General features: G+C 39.4%; 2 protein-coding genes across 2 annotated transcripts in view; one reads left to right on the forward strand and one right to left on the reverse strand.

Moving 5' to 3' along the window:
* GPC4 (glypican 4) overlaps positions 1–13,415 on the forward strand; it is a 119,946-nt gene extending 106,531 nt beyond the window's left edge. Inside the window, exons 4-9 of the mRNA XM_036304623.1 lie at positions 3,075–3,240; positions 8,463–8,593; positions 8,686–8,832; positions 9,938–10,074; positions 10,719–10,894; positions 10,989–13,415. Coding sequence (XP_036160516.1) covers positions 3,075–3,240; positions 8,463–8,593; positions 8,686–8,832; positions 9,938–10,074; positions 10,719–10,894; positions 10,989–11,191 — 960 coding nt within the window. The 3' untranslated portion in view covers positions 11,192–13,415. The remainder of the gene's footprint in view (positions 1–3,074; positions 3,241–8,462; positions 8,594–8,685; positions 8,833–9,937; positions 10,075–10,718; positions 10,895–10,988) is intronic.
* A 3,833-nt stretch (positions 13,416–17,248) lies between these two features.
* Positions 17,249–17,533, reverse strand: LOC118654026 (small nuclear ribonucleoprotein F-like). Its single transcript, XM_036305143.1, has one exon. It carries the CDS (start codon positions 17,519–17,521, stop codon positions 17,264–17,266), a length of 258 nt encoding a protein of 85 aa, XP_036161036.1. The 5' UTR covers positions 17,522–17,533; the 3' UTR covers positions 17,249–17,263.
* Between the last annotated feature and the right edge of the window lie 3,452 nt (positions 17,534–20,985).

The raw sequence follows: 20,985 nt of genomic DNA on the forward strand, positions 1-20,985 counted from the left end.
TAGTCCAGAGTCAGAGGTAGTGCTGGTCTTTGGCACTCTTAAGTTCACCATCCTGAGCTTGGGCAGGTTGACAAGAATGGGGACTCAAGACTTGAGGAGTGGTCACATTATTGGCTTTTTCTCTGGAACCCTTGTTTCTTTAGGTCTCGTGACTATTTTACAACTCTTTTCTTATACTAGGGCTTCCTCATCCCACATGAGGGGTTTATTTCCTGGGTTCTGAATTCCCTTCATTTAAAATACTGCCTGGTGTTTTGATTAGTGCTTGTTAGTCAAAAGACAGATTATCTCCAACTTTGGTGTATCATATGTCTTTTCTTGTCCCAGTTTTCTTATAACTTCGCCATTTCTCTTCTTAGTTCTGGTATTATTTAGTGTTTCCATAGCATGTAGAGCCACTTCCTTGTAATCATTTTTAGTAGTTAAACAACAAATCATATGCAGCACATGAGCCAGCACATTGCCAAAGAATGAAATGAAAAAACTCCGCTAAACCAAGCTTCATAATCTCTTTTAAATAAAACTCTACTGTGTCATTTAGTGTGGTCTCTGTTTTTAAAACTTGAGCCATTAACCTACTTTCAGAGAGGGTACTATAAGGTCTACTGCATAAGTGATTTAGATTTACAGTTAAACTAAGAATATAGTGGACTGCTTCCTAGAGTTAAAAAAAAGAAAGACTTATTTGAAAAAATGTTTCTGGAATGTAACTATTGGATTTAAAATTTTTGTTTATTTCCTAAAGGCTTATACTATTTTGGAATTTCTTCACATTTTCTAGAACAGGTTACATATTCTAAATTAGAAATTCCTACTTGCCTTGTTATCTGTTCACAAATACATTCCAGAATAATCCCTGACACATAATAGGTGCTCAGTAACTATTTGTTGACACTTTGGCCTTCTATATTTCTTCGTAGTAGGATATTGTTTCCTTTTAAGCATAATATTCAATAAATTCCATGTGCTATTGTGTGATTTTTCTTAGGCATTTACATAATAACTCTTTACCTCTCTAAAATCCAGCTATTTAGTAGTCTCACCAATGTGGAACCTGAATCTAACTAAGATAAAGAAAAAAATGACTGATGCCTACTATTAGAGTTTAATATATTCTGTTTTAAAAGGAAGGGAAACATGATACATCTGGGAAATCATTTCATCCCAAAGGTTTGATAAGGTGCAGTACTATAATCAAATGTATCAGGGTGGCTGTCAGCAAGTCGATTCATCTCTTTGGCTTTGCTTTTCTTATCCCTTAAATGTGAGAGCTCTACTCTCATCTCTAAGGCCCCTTCCAACTCTAAGACTTCTATAATTCTCCAGCTACCTCCTCTTTCCAGGCCTTTTTGCTCATCTGTAAAATGAGGGGGTGGACAAGTATCAAAGTCTTAACTATATGTGACTTATTTAAAGGAATGAACTTAAATCTATCCAGAAAACCTAGCTATCTAGAATGGCCACTCCTCTAGGGTATTGGTTAGCCAAGATTTTATAGCAATATATAGTCAAAAAGACTAGCTTAGTGCCTAGGAAAACATTTGGGACTGGTTAAAATTGGGGAAAAATCCTACTTCTTCATAGGGAATGTTGACTTTCGTGTATATAATTACCATGTTGTTGGATGTTTTCTCCCCCTCTTCTAGGCTGTTTGCGATAAGAGGGGGCATGTTTTTCTTCTGTTCCTCGGGGTACTGTTGATAAGTGGTATGCAACATCACACCCCGAGCAGGTGAAGTGCACTGCTGGACAGCCCTGTATCCCTGCATCTGTTCTCTGCAGTGGTATCTGCTTTCAAAAGTCTGTGTTTGCAGAACTGGTTGGTACTGATAGAGAGGAATGCACTAATCATCTGATACTGACTGCAAAAGAGGAGGGTGGGGCAGAGAGAATAGGGAGACCAGAACATTTGGTTAGCAGCCAGTCTGTGATACGTAGCCAGGATGCTTTCTAAGCATTGATGGAAATGAGTGACAGGATGGTATGAGCAATTCCATGCCCAAGATAATTTCACTTTATGAAAGTAGGAAGATGAAACTAAGTCTCATTTCTCGGCAGAGGATGGCCAGTCCAATCTAGTTTAGTACTGCTTTCACCCTAGCTCTTCCCCTTCCTCATGAACTTTCAGTAGTCCTGTCTGGTTATGCCTGATGTTGAAGCCCCTTTAAATTCTGTCCATGCACACATTCCTTCCTATGTATCCAACCTTATCTCCCACAATTCCTCAACCCCATTCTAAGATGCCAGGATATGCTTGATATATTTTCTCTTGCAGCTTTTGTTCATTTAGTGCTTTCAAATTGCATATTCTTCCTAATAACTTAAATCCAATTCCTTCTTCAAAATTTAACTGCAGTCCCACCTTTTTCAGCAGGTGTTCCCTGAGGGCTCTGCTTTATTGCTCCCAAGCTTTGGAAGGCCCTCACATAACTACAAGTTTAAATTTATTCATATTCTTCCCTGTAGATTACATTAATGTTGCCTTCTGCACAACTATAGGTATAGAATGGAGTACATACGAGGGTACCCTTCTAAACCTTGATTAGTGGGTTAAGTTTCAAAGGCAGTTTTTGAAAAGAAAGGTGTGCTAGTTTTCTAGTCTGGCGAAGCAAACACAGTGATGGTAGAGGCCATAATAGCAAGCCATGCACAGTGGACAGGTAAAGTAGCCTCTACTAATGCGTCTCATGGATGATCCTGGAAAGATATTTGTAAAAGAACTTTGAAATAATTGAGTCATTGAATGTGAGTGAGAGTGCATATGTGGCTGACAGAGATTGAGAGACAGGAAGGAGGAGTGAGAGTTTACAGAGAGTTACCTGGAGCTTGGTTATTTAAGGTAATGCAATGTTAATCCGTATCTTCCCCCAATCCTTCTTCCCAGCGCACACCTTTTTTATCTAACCTTGCACTATTTCACCTCTTCAGGAAGCAGGCCAGGCCTGCTAAATGTGATTCATCACAACTGTTCTTAAGTTAAAGTCATGGCCAAGCCTTCAAGGTCATATTGATAGACTTGCAACTTCTGTGTCTATCTTTGCTCCCAACACTGTTTCTTTCTTCTCCCAAATTAGGTAACACCCACAGCCCAGTGTACCCAAGCCTTGTTGAAGATGATTTACTGCTCCCACTGCCAGGGGCTAGTGACTGTGAAGCCATGTTACAACTACTGCTCGAACATCATGAGAGGCTGTTTGGCCAACCAAGGAGATCTTGATTCTGAGTGGAACAATTTCATAGGTGAGTAAGCGATTCATGTATTTGTGTCACTGGAAATAGTTCAGCTTCCTGCCACAAGGAGTATTGCAGTTGTCAGCTATGCAATTTCTATTTGTTATTTAATGTTTGCCAATTTAACTCTACTCAAAGTTCATACTGTTCTACAAGTAAATGTTCCCTTGAACTAATAGTGGCATTTTGAAGACATTTGACACAGTGAATACTAAGTTTTAATAATGAGAAAATGGCTTTTTGACATTTTCCCCCAAAGGCCAGTTTGGGTAATGCATCATGGGCTAGTATCCATAAAATGCTAGTTTACAGTCATCACTGTGCTGCAAAAGTGGCTTTGAAAATATTGTATCTGTTACACTGCAACTAAATCTTCTGCACACTGGCCAGATACCCATTGGATATTTGGATTAAGTGAAATATGACTAGAAATTTAGGGGGTTCTCTTTCTATAGAGGATTTAACAATAACAGGCTGCTCTGGTGAGATGGAAAAATGTTTACCTTGATAATTTTAGAGGTAAATATTCTTGCATATACTTAAAACCTACAAAGCCATTACTGGGACCCAGACAGCAGTGTAGTGAAGTGGCCAGTTTCTAAGAGGGTTAATTATGATTTGTGGGGAAGGATAAATTAAGGATGATTTAAATATCCACTCATTGACTCCTTGATGCCTACCAAATACACATGTTAGTCCTGAAGCATCAGTGTTGAAGCTCCTAATACTGAGGGTCTAGTCCAGGGGTGGGCAAACTTTTTGACTCGAGGGCCACAATGGGTTCTTAAACTGGACCGGAGGGCCGGAACAAAAGCATGGATGGAGTGTTTGTGTGAACTAATATAAATTCAAAGTAAACATCATTACATAAAAGGGTACGGTCTTTTTTTTTTTTTTTTAGTTTTATTCATTTCAAACGGGCCGGATCCGGCCCGCGGGCCGTAGTTTGCCCACGGCTGGTCTAGTTGGACCACACACACATACTAATAGCTCATATGAACAGACTCAGATTTTTTCCCATCCCCAGTCACATTTGCATAATTGCAGAATTTGAGTATTTTTATAAGCATCTATTTTTCACTTATTTGTCCACATCACGAGAACATGTATGCAATGTGCTGGCTTTTTTTTTTTTTTTTTTTTTTTTTGGTGGGGTGGGGATTGGTTGTGGGGAATGCTTTTTAGTCTGCAAGAGAGCTAATTATCATTTTAACTCTGTTTGAAAGTGCATCAATAAATTGGCTCCAACAGATTCTTGCTAACACTGACACAGGAAAGAAAAAGATGTGAATATTAAGCACTTCAGCACAATTGTAGCCTAAATAGCTCAAAGCTAGAAGACCTGAAAAAAAATCTTCTATGCACAGAAAAGCAGAATCCCATGAAAGGGAAGGCGTAAAACCAGCAAAGACATACACTCACAAATGGCACATCATGCCCAGAGAATGAAGCATGGGAGAGAGTGTTGCTTTAAAATATTCCAAATGGAAATAAAAGCCCAATGGCACTTGTAGATCTAAAGTTGATGTTTTTTCTTTCTCTTTTTTTAGTCCCACTGTCACCCCATACCCAAATGTCAAGTTTGCAATTTATTTGTGCTACATTTATTTGTTTTAAGTTGATAGCCTTTTCACTTTCCCCTATAACTTCTAGCCCACTAGTTCTCTGGGCAAAAGGAGTAGAATTTGCCACATGGTACAAAAAATGTATGGTGACAGTGATCTAGTTTTGCTGACTTTTCTACAGACACATCAATAATAAGGTGCAGAAGGGCATGCCATTTGCACTATCCTATTATTCTAATATTCTGGCCAAAACTATAACTCATATCCTGTATTAAAATACAAATTCTTATACATATATTTCCAAGAGTTTGCAGGTTCATATGAAATCAAAACCATACTTGGCTTGCTTAATAAATATTCTCAGTAAGATTACCTAAACAAGGAGGGCTTAAGTTCTTGTTGTGTGTTTTAAAAATGACATTTGTTATCTTTCAATAAGTAAAATTAAACCCAAGTAGAAATTGGTAGAATTTCTGAGTTAATTTTCCTCAGTTATTTTAAATGATACTTTTTGGAGGGCTGAGGTGTATAATTGTATTTAAACTTTATGTTTAATGGGTATTTTACTCTTTATTTTAATAAGCTGATATAAAAGGCCAAGAATAATAGACATTGTTAATCTCCGGTGCTTTTTCATGAATTTTCACAAAGGTCTAATTAATTTGCTCTGTGGTTGCAGAATTCAGCCCCAATTTACATGCCTCTGCCATACGTGCTGTAAGGTTTTTTTTTTCTTTGTAAGGAATTTTTCTTTCCCCTTTATATGATTGCAGTTAATGAATGGTCAAAGGTTTTTTTTCTCCCACTTCTCTAAATCAGATCTTGGGGTTAAGTCGGGAAACTGCCTTTTGTTCTTCCAGTCCAGTCGTGAGGCCAGTGTAAAAGGAATCGCTTTCCCTAGTGAGGAGGGATGGCTTTGTTGCTGGGGCGGGGAGCAACTCAGTGCTGAGATCCTGAGCACTGAAATCCTGCAGTTGGACTAGACCTGTGGTCCCCAACATGGGGTACACGCACCACAGGGGGTGCAATTTGATTTTTAAGGGGGACAATTTTTAAACAATTTCTTAGTGATTTCTTCTTCAGTACTTCAACTGTCCTTTCATTCTTTTATTTTTCTCTTTCATGGATGCCATGTTCTTTGGAAGCTTGTTTAGACCAAGTTAATGGCCTTTAAGGTTTCTTCCATGTGAATAGGAGTTCACTTTTTGAATAATAAGAATTATATGTCACATGGGGCATTCGAATTTTAGAGATGCTTAGGTAGGGCATGGCCAAAAAGGTTGGGAACCACTGGACTAGACCCGTTAAGAGACTAAGAATGAGTTTTCCAAATCTGCCTTCTGGTTGTCATGCCCTTCCTTTCCTCTCTCTAACTGCATCTATTAAAGTATCATCAACCTTTATCAAGGTGGATCCAACTTTTTGAAACACCTTGGACTTGGTTTTGTAAGAGATTCGTTCTATGAAACCTTCAGTTTGAAGACTTCCTGCTCTCCACCTCCAACCAAAAAAGTCAGTTTCTAGAGATTCATAAATTATGCTTAGGTCCCACTTGTCCTCCATCACATACTGTATTAGTGTTAACATTGTTGGACTTCTTGCCAACCTTATTAATGTCACATGTTGCTGCCTGTGGGAATTTTGTATTGGAATATTGGGATTGCTGGTGGAGACACCAGCCGATTCCTGACAGAAGGCACACAATCAAATATCCTGTAAATGAGACCTGTGGCCTAGTTCAACCAGAAGAAAACCAAAACTCCGAACCAACCATCTTTGGACTGAGATTGGTATTTCTAGTCAGGGCTGGCTGCTGCAAGGAAGAGCCCAGTTGATAACCAATCATGACTTTCCCCAGGGGTTAGTGGCAGCTTTGGCTCCTGGGCTACAGGCCACAAGCAGAATTCGCCCTCATTCGCATTCTTCAGCCTCGCAACACGCAACGCCATGGCACCGGCCCCAACAAAGGCCCAGCTTCACTCTCTATTCCCAGGCCCTTCTGTATGGCCGGCTCAGAGTTTACAAAGACGCCAAACAGCCAGTGAATTGGGGTTTATGTTTCTTTTCAGTCTTTCACAAACACATTAGTGATCTGGCCTTTCCTCACCACTAGGGGAATAAGTAGTTACAAAATGCGCTGTTTTCTGTTGTTTAAATTCTGCGTTTTTGGATGTTTATTATCTGTCTATTCATAATATTTTTATTTGGAGCAAGAGCTGACTTCTCAGCTATGAAGGAATGTGCTTTCTGTACGTGGCAGCCCTGCTGCTTTGACAATGATGAACACATTTAAGTTGTGCTCCACTTGTTTACAAAAGTCTCCTTTTGCTAACACATCAAAAGCATTTTTTCTCTCCACTAGTACAATGGTATATTCATGCTGGCAGGCTTTACTTAGAGGTTGGAAGCGTCACTTTATTGGTGCTTACCACAATGCAACCTGAAACTTCATTTGTTATTACTTGTAAAAAAATTGCATTTCACGGAAATCTATTTGTGGTTTGTGACATCGGAATTGTAGTTTAGAGAAATGACCCTGTGCTTTAAAATGCCATGTTGCATTTGTTCTAGGTTGAAGGTGAAAGGTTGATGACCAAATTTGATTTCATTGATATGCTGATGTTGAAACTCCTTTTCACTAGAAAGCTTAGGTAGAAGTTCAGCTGTGGCCTTCAGTGTTCTTTGAGGACACAGACAATCTTCTGGAAATTAACCCCTGTCCTTGGACTACCTAAAGGTTGTGGATAATGTGGGCCTCACCATCCTTTCCTGCCATGCTTTAAGCACTAGAGTATAAAGTGGAGATAACATGGTTACGTTTTCAATTTCATTTAATTTTACACAATAGGTATCAGGCCAAAATACGAAATCTCATAATCCCAACAAACATGCGTGGCAAGAAAACAAGTACAGCATATTTTGTTTAAGAGATTCAATGTGTGCTATAACATTCCAGACTCTGCCAATATGTAAAAGTGACTTGAGTAATCAGTGAAGATATGCTGTGAGTACGTGGTTTGTGTGTGCTGCCTCTTGTGTCGTGTTTTCATCCAGAGCAGTACATCTTTTGTTATAAAATAAATCAAGGCCCTTATATTTGAAATGGGAAGTTTTTCTTATTCCAAAAATTGTATTTTTTAAAGTCATTAGAATTTGGAGGAATACTTCTATTTGTGTTTTCTCAGGCATCTGGAAGGATTTCCTAAAAAAAAATTACATGTTGGTATGCCAGGATTTTAAGTGATGTATATTTTTGACTCTTGTAAATGGAACCTGAAATGAAAAGATCCTAGGAAGTCTGAGAGAGCTGGCATGTTATTCTGCCTCCAGCTTTTGGTTTGTCAGCTGGGAGCTAGCTCAGAGCCTTACAGTGACAGCCACTGGCACATGTAGTAATGAAAAATTAGTATAATGGAAGATTCCTGATTGGATTTCCTTGCTGGAGAATGAAGCATTCATCTGGCCACTTCACACTTTAGGTAGCTGGCAATACATAGTGACTTAGTATAGTTTGGCGTAATAGAAATAGATATAAAAACATTAATTATGATGTATGCCTTCGCCTTCCTCCCCCAAGAAACAGTAAAATAATCAGACTGATTACCTAAGGGTGAACTAATTATTTACTTTTTATGCTGTATTATTCTTCCCCAAACCTCATGTTAGATGCAATGCTAATGGTGGCGGAGAGGCTAGAGGGCCCTTTCAACATTGAATCAGTCATGGATCCCATCGATGTGAAGATTTCTGATGCCATTATGAACATGCAGGACAATAGTGTGCAAGTGTCTCAGAAGGTAATGAAGGCAGGATGTTAGAAAAGGGAGCTGGGGGCCCTCTCCAGTTTGTGATGTGACTTCCCTAATATGATCATGCTGCTCCAATGCAGGTTTTTCAGGGATGTGGACCCCCAAAGCCCCTCCCAGCCGGACGCATTTCCCGTTCCATCTCTGAGAGTGCCTTTAGTGCTCGCTTCAGACCATATCACCCTGAGGAACGCCCAACCACAGCAGCTGGCACTAGTTTGGACCAACTGGTAAGCACTTTGCCAGGAATGGCCATGTTTAATGACAAAAAAATGAAAATATTTATTCCAAGTACATTTTTAGTTGGAAGGCTTACAAGTGTGGGTCTTTCAGGCGAAACTTTTCAAGCAAATTGAATGTGTCAGTAAATCTTCTTCATTCATTTCTAGCTGAGAAAGTTCATATGTAGCCTAGAACATGTGATGCAGTAAGTCTTAATTTCAACTCCTTCCCCCCTGTTGTTTTACCATGCATTTACTAAGCATCTCCTATGAGCCTATCACTACTGTGGTATTTACAGGGTGGCTCAGAAGAATAAGATAGGTCCTTATGCTGAAAAAGCCCCAAAAGAGAGGGAAATGCAGACATTCCAGCTTACTAACTAAGGTGATATATAGTTAATGATAAGCTGGGAGAAGGATAAGAAAATGTAAGCAGGACTGCATTATACACAGCAATGTGCTTCAAATCTAGTAGTAGGGCCGAAACCGGTTTGGCTCAGTGGATAGAGCGTCGGCCTGCGGACTGAAAGGTCCCAGGTTCGATTCCGGTCAAGGGCATGTACCTGGGTTGCGGGCACATCCCCAGTGGGGGGTGTGCAGGAGGCAGCTGATCGATGTTTCTCCCTCATTGATGTTTCTAACTCTCTATCTCTCTCCCTTCCTCTCTGTAAAAAATTAATAAAATATATTTTTAAAAAAATCTAGTAGTAGGAAAGAACAAAGAGGAGGGGACAGAGATCAGGGAAAGGCAAGTATCACAGAGTGGACAATATATAAGGTTGAGCTTGAGCATAAAAGTCTTGTGGGAAGAGTCTGTGTCTTATTGTATCTACAGGGTATGGAACCTGGTGGGCCTCAGATGGTAGTTACAGTGAAGAGGTAAGTGGACAGTGGATCCAGGCAGCTCAGCTCCTTCCGAATATTTCAACTTTTAATTTATTTGAGTGATTTTGTAGTTCTAAGTATAAATTTGATCTTCATTTTTCTCTGTTGACTAAAGTTGAAAATGAATTGCATGTCATTCTGGAGATACTTTAGAAATGATCAAAAGGCACATCTATAAGGTAGTTTTGTGTTGCTTTATAGAGGTCTCTCTCTTGTTTTTCTTAATTAGGTTACTGATGTCAAGGAGAAACTGAAGCAGGCCAAGAAGTTCTGGTCCTCTCTACCAAGCAACGTTTGCAATGATGAGAGGATGGCTGCGGGAAATGGCAATGAGGATGACTGCTGGAATGGAAAAGGCAAAAGCAGGTTAGCCTTAGTTGCATGGATTTGCAATCTCTCTCTTCCTAAATGCCTGGGTAACCTTCAGGGAGGGTTTCCTCAGTTGTCAATCAAGAAGCAATTCAGGGTAGGTAGCAACAACATGGAAGGCTTCTAGAGTTTCTTAGGAATGGGTTGTACTGTAGAAGTTTTGGGAAGGTACCCACTTACTTGTACTGGGCAAAACTTTGTGATAATAGTCATACTAGCTTTAGGACCCCCACCAGGGATCAAGCTGTTCCAATAGTGTCATATAAAAATATTTAATGCCTGTGGTCCTTTGCTCAATGGCTTGGCCTCATAAAGCTCTAGATCCATTCTCTTATTTGACGATGCCCTGTGTCCCTCCCCTACACACTCAGTAACTTAAATAAGTATCCACACTTCAGTACTTTACTCTGGTCCACCAACCTCTGCAAAATGGGTAGCTTTCAAAAGGTCATGGTCAAGTTGGAGAAACAAGATGTTAAAAAAAAAAAAGATGTATACCCAGATAAAGGAAAAATTCAGGTTCATTTAGAAGTGGAAATTAATTGTATTCAGTGCAAATACTAGAATCTAGGCAGAAATCTTTGATCTTGTGCAACTTTTTGTCTTACTGATAATCTCAATGGGGTCATTTCTCATCTCAGGTACCTATTTGCAGTGACAGGAAATGGATTAGCCAACCAGATCAGTAATCCGGAGGTCCAGGTTGACACCAGTAAACCGGACACAACAATCCTTCGTCAAATCATGGCTTTGCGGGTTATGACCAATAAAATGAAGAATGCTTACAATGGGAATGATGTGGACTTCTTTGATATCAGTAAGCACTTGTGGTTCTAAAGTACAAATTGTTCTTGTACACCTTATGATGAGAACAAGTGGAATGAAATCTCTATTCTGTTTTTTGTTAATAGGCGATGAAAGCAGTGGAGAAGGAAGTGGAAGTGGATGTGAGTATCAGCAGTGCCCTTCGGAGTTTGAGTCTAACACAACTGACCACTCTGGGAGGAATGCCAATGATAAAGCCAACCACGCTGGTGCCCGTGTTGGAGCTCAGCCCTACCTCCTCACTGTCTTCTGCATCTTGTTTCTGGTTATGCAGAGAGAATGGAGATAATTCTCAATCTTAGAGAAAATGTGTTCATCATCAGAAAGTTAAAAGGCACCAGTTATCACTTTTATACCATCCTAGTGACTTTGCTTTTCAAATGAATGGACAACAATGTACAGTTTTTACTATGTGGCCACTGGTTTAAAAAATTCTGACCTTGTTCTTTCATTCAGTTTTGCGGGAAAAAGGGACTTGTACATAAAGTAAGTTCCTGCTTCCCCAGAATCATGTTAAACGTGGCTAGCGGTGTAGGTACAGAACTGTAGTTAGTTGTGCATTTGTGATTTTATCACTCTCTTGTTTTTCTTTATTGTTTGTTTTTGTTTGTGGGTTTTTTTCTTCAATTATGATCTCACCTTGTTTCTTACAAGAAAACCAGGGTCCTTTCTTGGCATGTAACATGTACGTATTTCTGAAATATTAAATAGCTGTACAGAAGCAGGTTTTATTTATCACGTTATCTTATTAAAAGAAAAAGCCCAAACAAGCAGTAAAATTTCCATGTATCCCTGTTGTTTTAGTTGCCTTATCTGGAGAGAGGAGGAGATGATTTTGTTTGTTATTATTAAGTTAGGACAGAATGTGAAGGCACAAAGGGGTTTCTGATCCACTTGTCAGGTTGTATTCAAGCATCAGTTTAAGAAGAATGTTATATTTCACTTATATCTGGTGACTGGAAGAGACTGCAGACTACCCATCTCGGTTGAGTTGAATTGCATAAACTTAAGATCACATATAGTTTCACTTGAACCACCTAAAGTGTAACCCATTTAAAAGATTCTTGATACATTTTCCCTAGAAATATATAAGGCCATATAAGGTGTTTGAGTTATCACATGTTCACACATTGTTTAGGGGTGGGTTTTGTTTTGTTTTGTTTTTTATCCAGTCAAGTTAACAAGTCACTGTGTGCTGATCTTCGTGGCCACACGTGACCCTCTTTGAATTGATATCCCAATGGCAGAAATAAGAGACTAACATCTCGTTTGGTACCCCCTGTTACAGTGTTCCAGATTTCAAACCCAGCCACAGAGAGGGAGCTGTCTGGGGGATAGAACTGGGGTGGGTATACAGCCTGTGCTCAGGGAATAGCATTAACACTTAAGCAAAGCTTTTGTCTGTGCATTGTGTTTACATTCATTTTGGCATCCCAGTTTTTTAAAAGAAATTCTAAGGTGTCTTACGTGTTTTTCTTGCTCAGCACCCTGTGATCAGAAAGGCAAATGACTTTCAGTGATTCATAGCTGTGTGCTACCCCATCAACCAAAAAACTCACTTCGGGGGAGATCTAGGTGTCCAGATTTTTTTTAATGTTTTCTTGTTTTTTTGGGGGGGTGGGGGTAGTGGAGAGAGTAGAGCTGAGAAGACTACATCTTAGCGGTGTCCCTTAGCCATGTGGGTGAACTGGCTTAGGCCTATCTGTTGTCCCAGGCCAAAGACTAACAGCTGGCTTGGCCCCTTAGGAACCTTTTTCATGTGTCCTTAACAAATGACAGCTCATAAAACTATGAGAATGTAGCAAATCACTTTAAAAGGAGTTCCCAAAAGTCCTCAGAAAGAAGAAAATTCTGCAAGTCCCTTCCTGCTTTAGACAGCCATTAAGATCCCAACAAATTCTACAGAAGTTAAAACCCACAGAGAGGTTGTTCATGTTATTGTTCAATCTTCAGTTGTAAGAGTAATTCTCTATTTTTATATTGAAACATAATTACTTGATAGCTCAGGGTCTACATTTCATTCAACTTTTTACACCAAATTCTGCAGAATGGTCAAAATGGAATATTGGGGGCTGTTGTAAACAGAGGCTTAATTTTATTAGACGTAGTCAGTTATTTATTAAAGCATGATGTTAATAAAATAGGCATATTCTGGCTGGTGTGTATAAGTGGTTTTTTTAAACAATTCACAGAAGACAAAATTGAAAAGGCACTCCATTTATGTATGAGGAAAAATGGATTGTAAATAGCTAAGCTGCCTTGTGAGAACTTGGAAAATGTGCTGATACTTAGTAACTACCTCAGTTGTGAGGAATTTCCTTTTTAGCTTAGACTGCTATTACTTTTACTTGGTAGAAATGAATCTGGTCTCCAAAATGTGGCTCAAAGAGTTATCCCCATAGACCTTGTTAGATTGTTTTTAATTTAAAACCTTGAACTCTGCCCAGCTGTTTTCTTTCAGTCAAGTTCTCTAAACCAATAACATTTTCCGAATTAAATGTTCTTGAAGGTTCTTCTGGACTCTTACTGATTTGTTTTCTTTCTTTGTATTTTTTCTGTTACTCTTTTATTATTTAAATTGTCTCTTGCTTTTGAACTTGAACTATGAAATAAACAAATCGTAGATTTTTCCATTCAGGTCTGACTGGATAACTCTTGGCTTCTTACCAGCTGGCAGGCTCACTCTTTCCCCCCACCAAAAGAAAGAATAAAGGCAAGTTGAATATTTTAAAACCTGAAGAGTTCACAGTATGAGGAAGAATAAAAGCTATGTTAGGAGAACTGACTTTTCTAAAGCCTCAGTTAATAGCATGTGAAGGGTTTGTGTTTTACAAAGTCACTTCTAAATTATTTTTCTTTCAAACCCTTCACCCACTCTCTATCTTAAGAAAAAATGTTTTGTGAGTCTTAGATTTATATTTTCTTTCAAAAGTAGTAATTAGCAGCTACTATTTTGATAAAAGAAAAAGTGCAAAGAATTGACTTGCATCTTTTAACTTTAGAGCATATTAGAAATCTAACAGTTTATACATGAAGTAAAATTTATCATTTGTGATTATAGAACCAAAAGAATTAAGTGTAGTTGGTTCTGCATAAAATTCTACTTTTCCATTTGTGTTGTCAGAGTCTGCATAGCTAAGGGTAGTATGTTAATAACAGTATCTACTACAGGAGCGCGCGCGCGCGCGCGCGCGCGTGTGTGTGTGTGTGTGTGTGTGTGTGATCACTCAAGCAAATGCCAAATTACCAAATACGACTTTCAGTGGGAAAAAAAAACATAACAGCATTCCAAATTAAGTTTCTACTTTTAAACTCTTAATATTTTCTTCTAAGTTTCTTCATATATATATATATATATATATATATATATATATATGGAAAATATTTGAAAGATGACCTATGGTAATATAGGAATTCAAGTCCACCAGTAAGGCAATATTTACTTTTCTAATTTAGATTTTAAGTAGGTAATATATTACCAGGGTTTAATATATATAAAGGTATAGAGTGAACATTTCCCTTTCAATTCTGCCCATCTGCCAAGTTATCCTCATACCCTAAATAAACGTAGTTTATATACATCTTCTTCCAAAGTTTCTTTTTACATATACAAGTAAATATGAATATTTTTCTCTTTTTTACACGAAATGTAGACTATTATAGTCTATAATGTTTTATGTTTTATTTTAACTTAAAATAGTATTTAGAGGAAGGTGGCTTCCAAAAGATACAGATGTCTGTTTTAAAGGCATGGTTTCTCCATGGTACCACATTTGGGATTTTTACTGCATTTTACACAGATTAAGTAATTTTCCAAGAAACAAACATTGAACTGAACGAGGAGCAGTTTGGCAGTATAGTTTTATAATCCCGGAGTGCACAATTAAGATGTTCTCTGTTCATGTTAAAGTTAATTTTTGGTAGTTTCCATATTGTCCCCAGTGAAGAAGACATTGGCCAAAACAATTGGATGCATACTCTTAGAATACAGTATATTAACACCACTATTAATGCTTGGGAATGATTCAAAGGAAATGTGTCCTGGAATTTACTCATTCGATTAGAATGCAGTACTTTTAATGTTTTCTCAATCCCAAATGCCTTGAAGCAGCATCAACTGTCACACAGGATAAAGATGTAATTAATATTAGGAAAATTTGCAACTAGATCTTGGTTACCGCATGAATTATCTGTCCAATGGTAAAGGAGTCATTAACATATGTAAATAACTGTACAAGTTCAGTTTTCATGTAAGATTGCATTTTTGCTCATCAATGTTTCAAGAGACTTCTAAGTTCAGCAATAATCAGTAAAATCTACAGAAATCCATTTCTCAGCATGAGTGTCCACATGTGGAATTAAATGTATGTTTTACTCTGCTTTGGACATTTCTTAAAGAAATGTTAGGAATTCTGGAAATAGCACAGTATTGTTGGAAGGAAAAAGGTTTTCATGCATTAATTCTACCAGGTAAAAGCTGATGGTGTGGTTAAAGAATGAAGATAAAGCCTGGGAGTGATGACCTAAGGTACTTTTCTAAAGGGTCTTGTTCTCTGGGCTTTGGGGAAATGTTGCAACAGCTTCCTTGCCACTCTATAATATTTTGTTTCTTACATGACATGGTTGGAAGTGTGTGTGTGTGTGTGTGTGTGTGTACACAATCATCTACATACAGAGATTTTTTGTGTATTTTCAAATACTTAATCCCAAGTAGACAGGTAGACCTTACCTTGTCACTTATGGGCTGCCTTACCCCTGCTGTCAGTGGTGTGTGCTTGGGGAATGCAGGCTAATTTTAATGATAGCCTAAGGGAAACATAATTAGGAAGGTAAGTCTCCTGCCAAGAAAAAATACACGTGTGCGCGCCACACACACCCCTGCACACATACAAAATGCATTCCAAATAGTTTTGTTTTGTTTTTTAGATTTACCACTGCCTGGGATTTGCTTTTCTTTTTCACCGTAGATAACCTAAAACTGATGGTAACATGCTGTTTTGTGGTGACACTGCTCAGAGCAGTTAGGACCTGATTGGCCACAAAGAAATAATCATGGTCAGTGGGTGATTTTCTGAATACACATTAGGACAGGGGTGGGCAAACTTTTTGACTTGAGGGCCACAATGGGTTCTTAAACTGGACTGGAGGGCCAGAACAAAAGCATGGATGGAGTGTTTGTGTGAACTAATATAAATTCAAAGTAAACATCATTACATAAAAGGGTACAGTCTTTTTTTTTTTTTTTTTTTTTTTTTTTTAGTTTTATTCATTTCAAACCCGCAGGCCATAGTTTGCCCACGGCTGCATTAGGATCTCAACCCTCTTTCACTGCATTTGCCTTTAAAGGTCTTCAGTGCCCTTGCTCTCACCTTTCTTTTAAAAATAATGAAAAATTACTACTTTGCAGTTTCAGTTCTGAATACTTTACAGTCAGTAGCAGCAGCAACAAACAGTTTTGGGGACATACTATTTACTGTAAAATGAACAATAGTTATCTGTAGTTTTATCCGTCATCTCTCAACCAAGCAGTGAGGTGGGATAGAGCTGTGTGCCTGGCAATAAGTCCAGGCCAGGTTGATTATCTCATGCAATCCTGCATAGTATAAATTGTTCCCATTTTGCAGATTTCTGAGAGGACTTGAAGTTAGGTCATTTGCACAATGGGTGACAATTAAGAAATGCAAGAAGCAGATTTGGAGCAGAGCATGGTCTGCCACCAGAGCCTATTTATTTCAGGTGCTAATTTTTATTTGGTTACCCTATTCCCCTTAGTCCGTGTTATATGAATCATTAGGAAGGGACGAGCTTGTCAGGTGTGCCACATGTTAGCTATCCTGGCCCTGCAGAATGGCCAGGTTAAGGGTCATGGCAGACATTAGTTGACTTGGCTTACCTGATTATAGGGGAAGAAATCAAGGAGTACCTGGAGATAAATCTTAATGATAAATCTAATCTCACACAGCGGCTTCTTGCTTAGTGTACTTTAATGCAGAAAGAGATCAGATGATTGTGCATGGGGACCATGTGACCTCTTCTAGTTCTGGAAGAGCTGATATTAAACCAAGTGATCCTGTTCTTCCTCTCCAGGACACCTTCATATGACCCTGTGTGGAAGGGCACTGCATTGTTGGGAAGGGTCAACTTGCTGAATACTTAAGCAAACACAGTCTGTTCAGAAAAATACCATGGTTTACACAGGGAAAATTCATACCTGCTTGATCACTTGGAGCTTTGTAAGGAAGTAAATAAACCTTGGGATAAGTAAGAGGCAGTAGATATAATTGGGCTTTTTTTTTTTTTTGAAAAAACAAATTTTTATTGTCTAGAAATGTATATAAAAAGAAATTTCCCACAAAAGATGCTATTCTCTCATTTCTCCATCTTCTTCCTCTTCAACACCCCTGATATAAAGGACATTATTACACCTTATTAAAACTTCACCCAGGTGTCCAGACAAGGCTCCATCTATGTATTCTTCTGTGTTTGCAAGCTGCATGTTCATATAGCCATCTACAGATACCAGGTAGCCTTTGTACTCCATTCCCCACTTAAGTTTCACCATTACTGGCTTTCCTGTTAATCCGTTGAGGAAAGGTTTGGGATTGAGGGGCAAACTCATCGCAAGGATGAGCAAATGGTGTAGGCTACTCGCTGCCAACCCAGCTCTTGTCCATCCCTGGTGCTTGAAGCGCCTACCCCAGCTCGGACTGCGAGAAAATCTAATTTGGGCTTCTTAACCCTGGACAAGATTCCACCTTAAAATTTACACCTGGTAGAATTAATATGAAGATATCCATGCTACACAAAGCAATCTATAGATTCAGTGCAATCCCCATCAAAATACCAATGCATATTTCACAGATCTAGAAGAAATACTCCAAAAATTTATATGGAACCAAAAAAGACCCTAAACAGCCACATCAATCTTGAGAAAGAAGAACAAGGTTGGAAGGATCACAATACCGGATATCAAGTTATACTACAAAGCCACTGTAATCAAAAGAGCCTGGTATTGGCACAAGAACAGGCATATAGATCAATGGAACAGAACAGAACCAAGAAATCCACCCAAGCCATTATGTTCAATTAATATTTGACAAAGAGGTAAGAGCATACAATAATGTGAAGAAATCCTCTTCAATAAATGGTGTTGGGATAATTAGGCAGATATTAGACCACCAACTCGCACCATGCACAAGAATATACTCAAAATGGATAAAATAATTAAATGTAAGTCGTGAAACCATAAAAATCCTAGAAGAAAACATAGCAAAATATCTGACATCTCACATAGCACAGTTCTCACAGGTACATCTTATAGGGCAAGAGAAACAAAGGAGAAAATAAATGGGACTACATCAAAATAAAAAGCTGCACAGCAAAAGAAACCAGCATCAAATTGAAAGGGAACCCACTTATAGGAGACCATACTTGCCAGTGATACATCTGATAAGGGGTTAATTTCCAAAATATGTAAAGTACTTATGCAACTAAACAAAAGAAAGCCCAATTAAAAAATGGGCAGAAGACCTGAATAGATAACTTCTCCAAAGAGGACATATAAATGGCCAAGTGACATGAAGAAATGCTCAACATCATTAATCATCAGTGAGAAGAAAATTACAATGAGGTACCACCTCACACCTGACAGAATGACTATCATACTGGTGAGGGTGTGGAGAAAAAGGAACTAGACACTAGACCATTTGGTCTAGTACACTGTTGAAAATGCAGACTGGTACAACCACTATGGAAAATGGAATTTCCTCAAAAAAATTAAAAATGGAAATGCCATGTGACCCAGTGATCCCACTTCTAGGACTATATCCTAAGAAGTAAAAAACACCAATCACAAAGAATAATTGCCCCCCACCCCCATGTTCATAGCACTGTTGTTATTTACAACTAGGGGCCCAGTGCATGAATTATTGCACCTTGAAAGGAACTGTGGGCCGTAAGGCTGCAGTGGGCACAGGGGTGGGTCTTGGCCCATCCTCTGTGCCCCCGCCCCGCTCCTCCCACCATGGCCCCCGATTCCCTGTCTGCTGGCAGCTCCGCTACAGCTCCCACGCAATGACAGTGTAGGCCCCACTCACACCTGCTGATGGCGCAGAACAATTGGGGCTGGTGCCAGCAGCAGGTGCAAGCAGAGCAGGTGCTGTCAGTGGGCGCGAGCAGGGCTGGCGCCGGCAGTGGGTGCAAGCGGGGCTGGCACAGGCAGCAGGTGTAAGTGCCTGGCGGGACTGTGGAGCATGGGAGCAAAGAATTTTCAGTAACCACCAGAGGTTCACCTAGTGACAGTGACCGGTGGTGCCCCGCCTTGGTCTGGCACCCCCTCTCCACCATCCCGCCGCAGCTGATGCCCTCTATGTTCCACACTCTGCTGCCTACTGCCAATGCCCGCTATGTTCCACGCACGCCCCCTGGTGGTCAGTGCACATCATAGCAACCAGTTGTTCCACCGTTAGGTCTATTTGCATATTAGGGTTATAGATGATAGATAGATAGATAGATAGATAGATAGATAGATAGATAGATAGATAGATAAGATATGGAAACAGTCCAAGTGCCCATCAGTAGGTGAATGGATTAAAAAACTGGTATATTTACACAATGGAATACTATGCAGTGTAGAAAGATATTTTACTCTTTGAGACAGTATAGAGGGACCTGGAGAGTATTATGCTAAGCAAAATAAGCCAGTCAGAGAAAGACAAGTATGACATGATCTCACTTATATGTGGAATCTAATGAACAAAATAAACTGATGAACAAAAAATATCCAGAGACATTGAAGCATGCAACATACTGATGTATTTCAAAGCCGGGGCGGCGGAGGGGGGGCGAGGAGATTAACCAAAGAACTTGCATGCATATATGCATAGCCCATAGACAAATAATAGTGTGGGGGAAGGCCTGGATAGGGGACAGGAGCAGGTTGGTGGGGCTCAATGGTGGGGGTGGGGGGGGGACATCTAATACTTTCAACAATAAAGATAAATGTGAATAAAGTAAAAAGCAAAAAAAAAAAAATTTACACACTAGGGGCAGAGATTGGACACATGGAACCCAGATAGTAGGCACTTCTGTAAATGAGGTGTGTATAACAATAGTTTTCTCTGGCTGGATTGGTCTTAGTGCAAATTAGAAAACACAACATCTAAATATAAAAACCTGTGCTTTTGGGACAACAGATTTTGACACTTTTTAACCAGGAATGAAACCTAGGAGCTTTTGTTGTGTCCTGAACACATGTCCCAGCATGCCCATCAGGCAATATATGCTGAAAAAAATAAAAAGGAAAGGTCTTGATCTAGGGGTACTCAGATGCTGGTGTCTGACCTTGATGCGTAACCTTGATACAAGGTCCAGAGAGAAATATCTAAGACCAGCAGGGACTGAAGGCTCTGCCTCCAAGTGGAAGGCAAGTGATGCCTTACTCATCTGTACAGATTGAAGCTGAGAGGCCATGTAACTCAAACTACAGAACCAGGTGCTCTGGGAAGGGTGAATTCCTAGAACTAAAGGTTAACTACCCCCTTAGTATTAGTAAATGATCTACTTTGAGCAAGCAGGAGTTCTACCTTACTCAAAGGGTAGTGACTTAAATAATTTGTTAAACCAAAGGTGCCATAGGCTGATGGCGACCAGTTGTTGGTGAACAAAATCCCTGGACTCAAGAGGTGGATCAGAGTGGTGTGGGGGGACAGAACAGCATCTAAGGTGGCTGCTGGAGATAGGCATTCTTCTTCAACTTGCTCCTTCAGCCATTGGCCCACACACAAGGGAGGGCTAGATGGGCCGTTGTGTGCCCCACGTTGCATACAATTCGTCTACTGAGTTCCCTTGTGGAGAACTGTAATTTGAGGCCAACCAAAGAATTTGAAAGCCCCTATTTTATTGGAACAGACTCCAAAGATGAAATACCTAGAAAGGCCAGCCATTGGTTATCTGATGTCTATAATGGCAGTCATGCTGGCTCTGAATGTGAGGGCCTCCAAAACCACTTGGAATTTGAGGCAGTAATATGATTTATGACATCTGATCTTGGTCTCTGTATGGGAGGATGAGTAAGGATGTAAG

Source organism: Myotis myotis, unplaced genomic scaffold (assembly GCF_014108235.1).
Source record: "Myotis myotis isolate mMyoMyo1 unplaced genomic scaffold, mMyoMyo1.p scaffold_m19_p_4, whole genome shotgun sequence".
NCBI classification, from domain to species: domain Eukaryota; kingdom Metazoa; phylum Chordata; class Mammalia; order Chiroptera; family Vespertilionidae; genus Myotis; species Myotis myotis.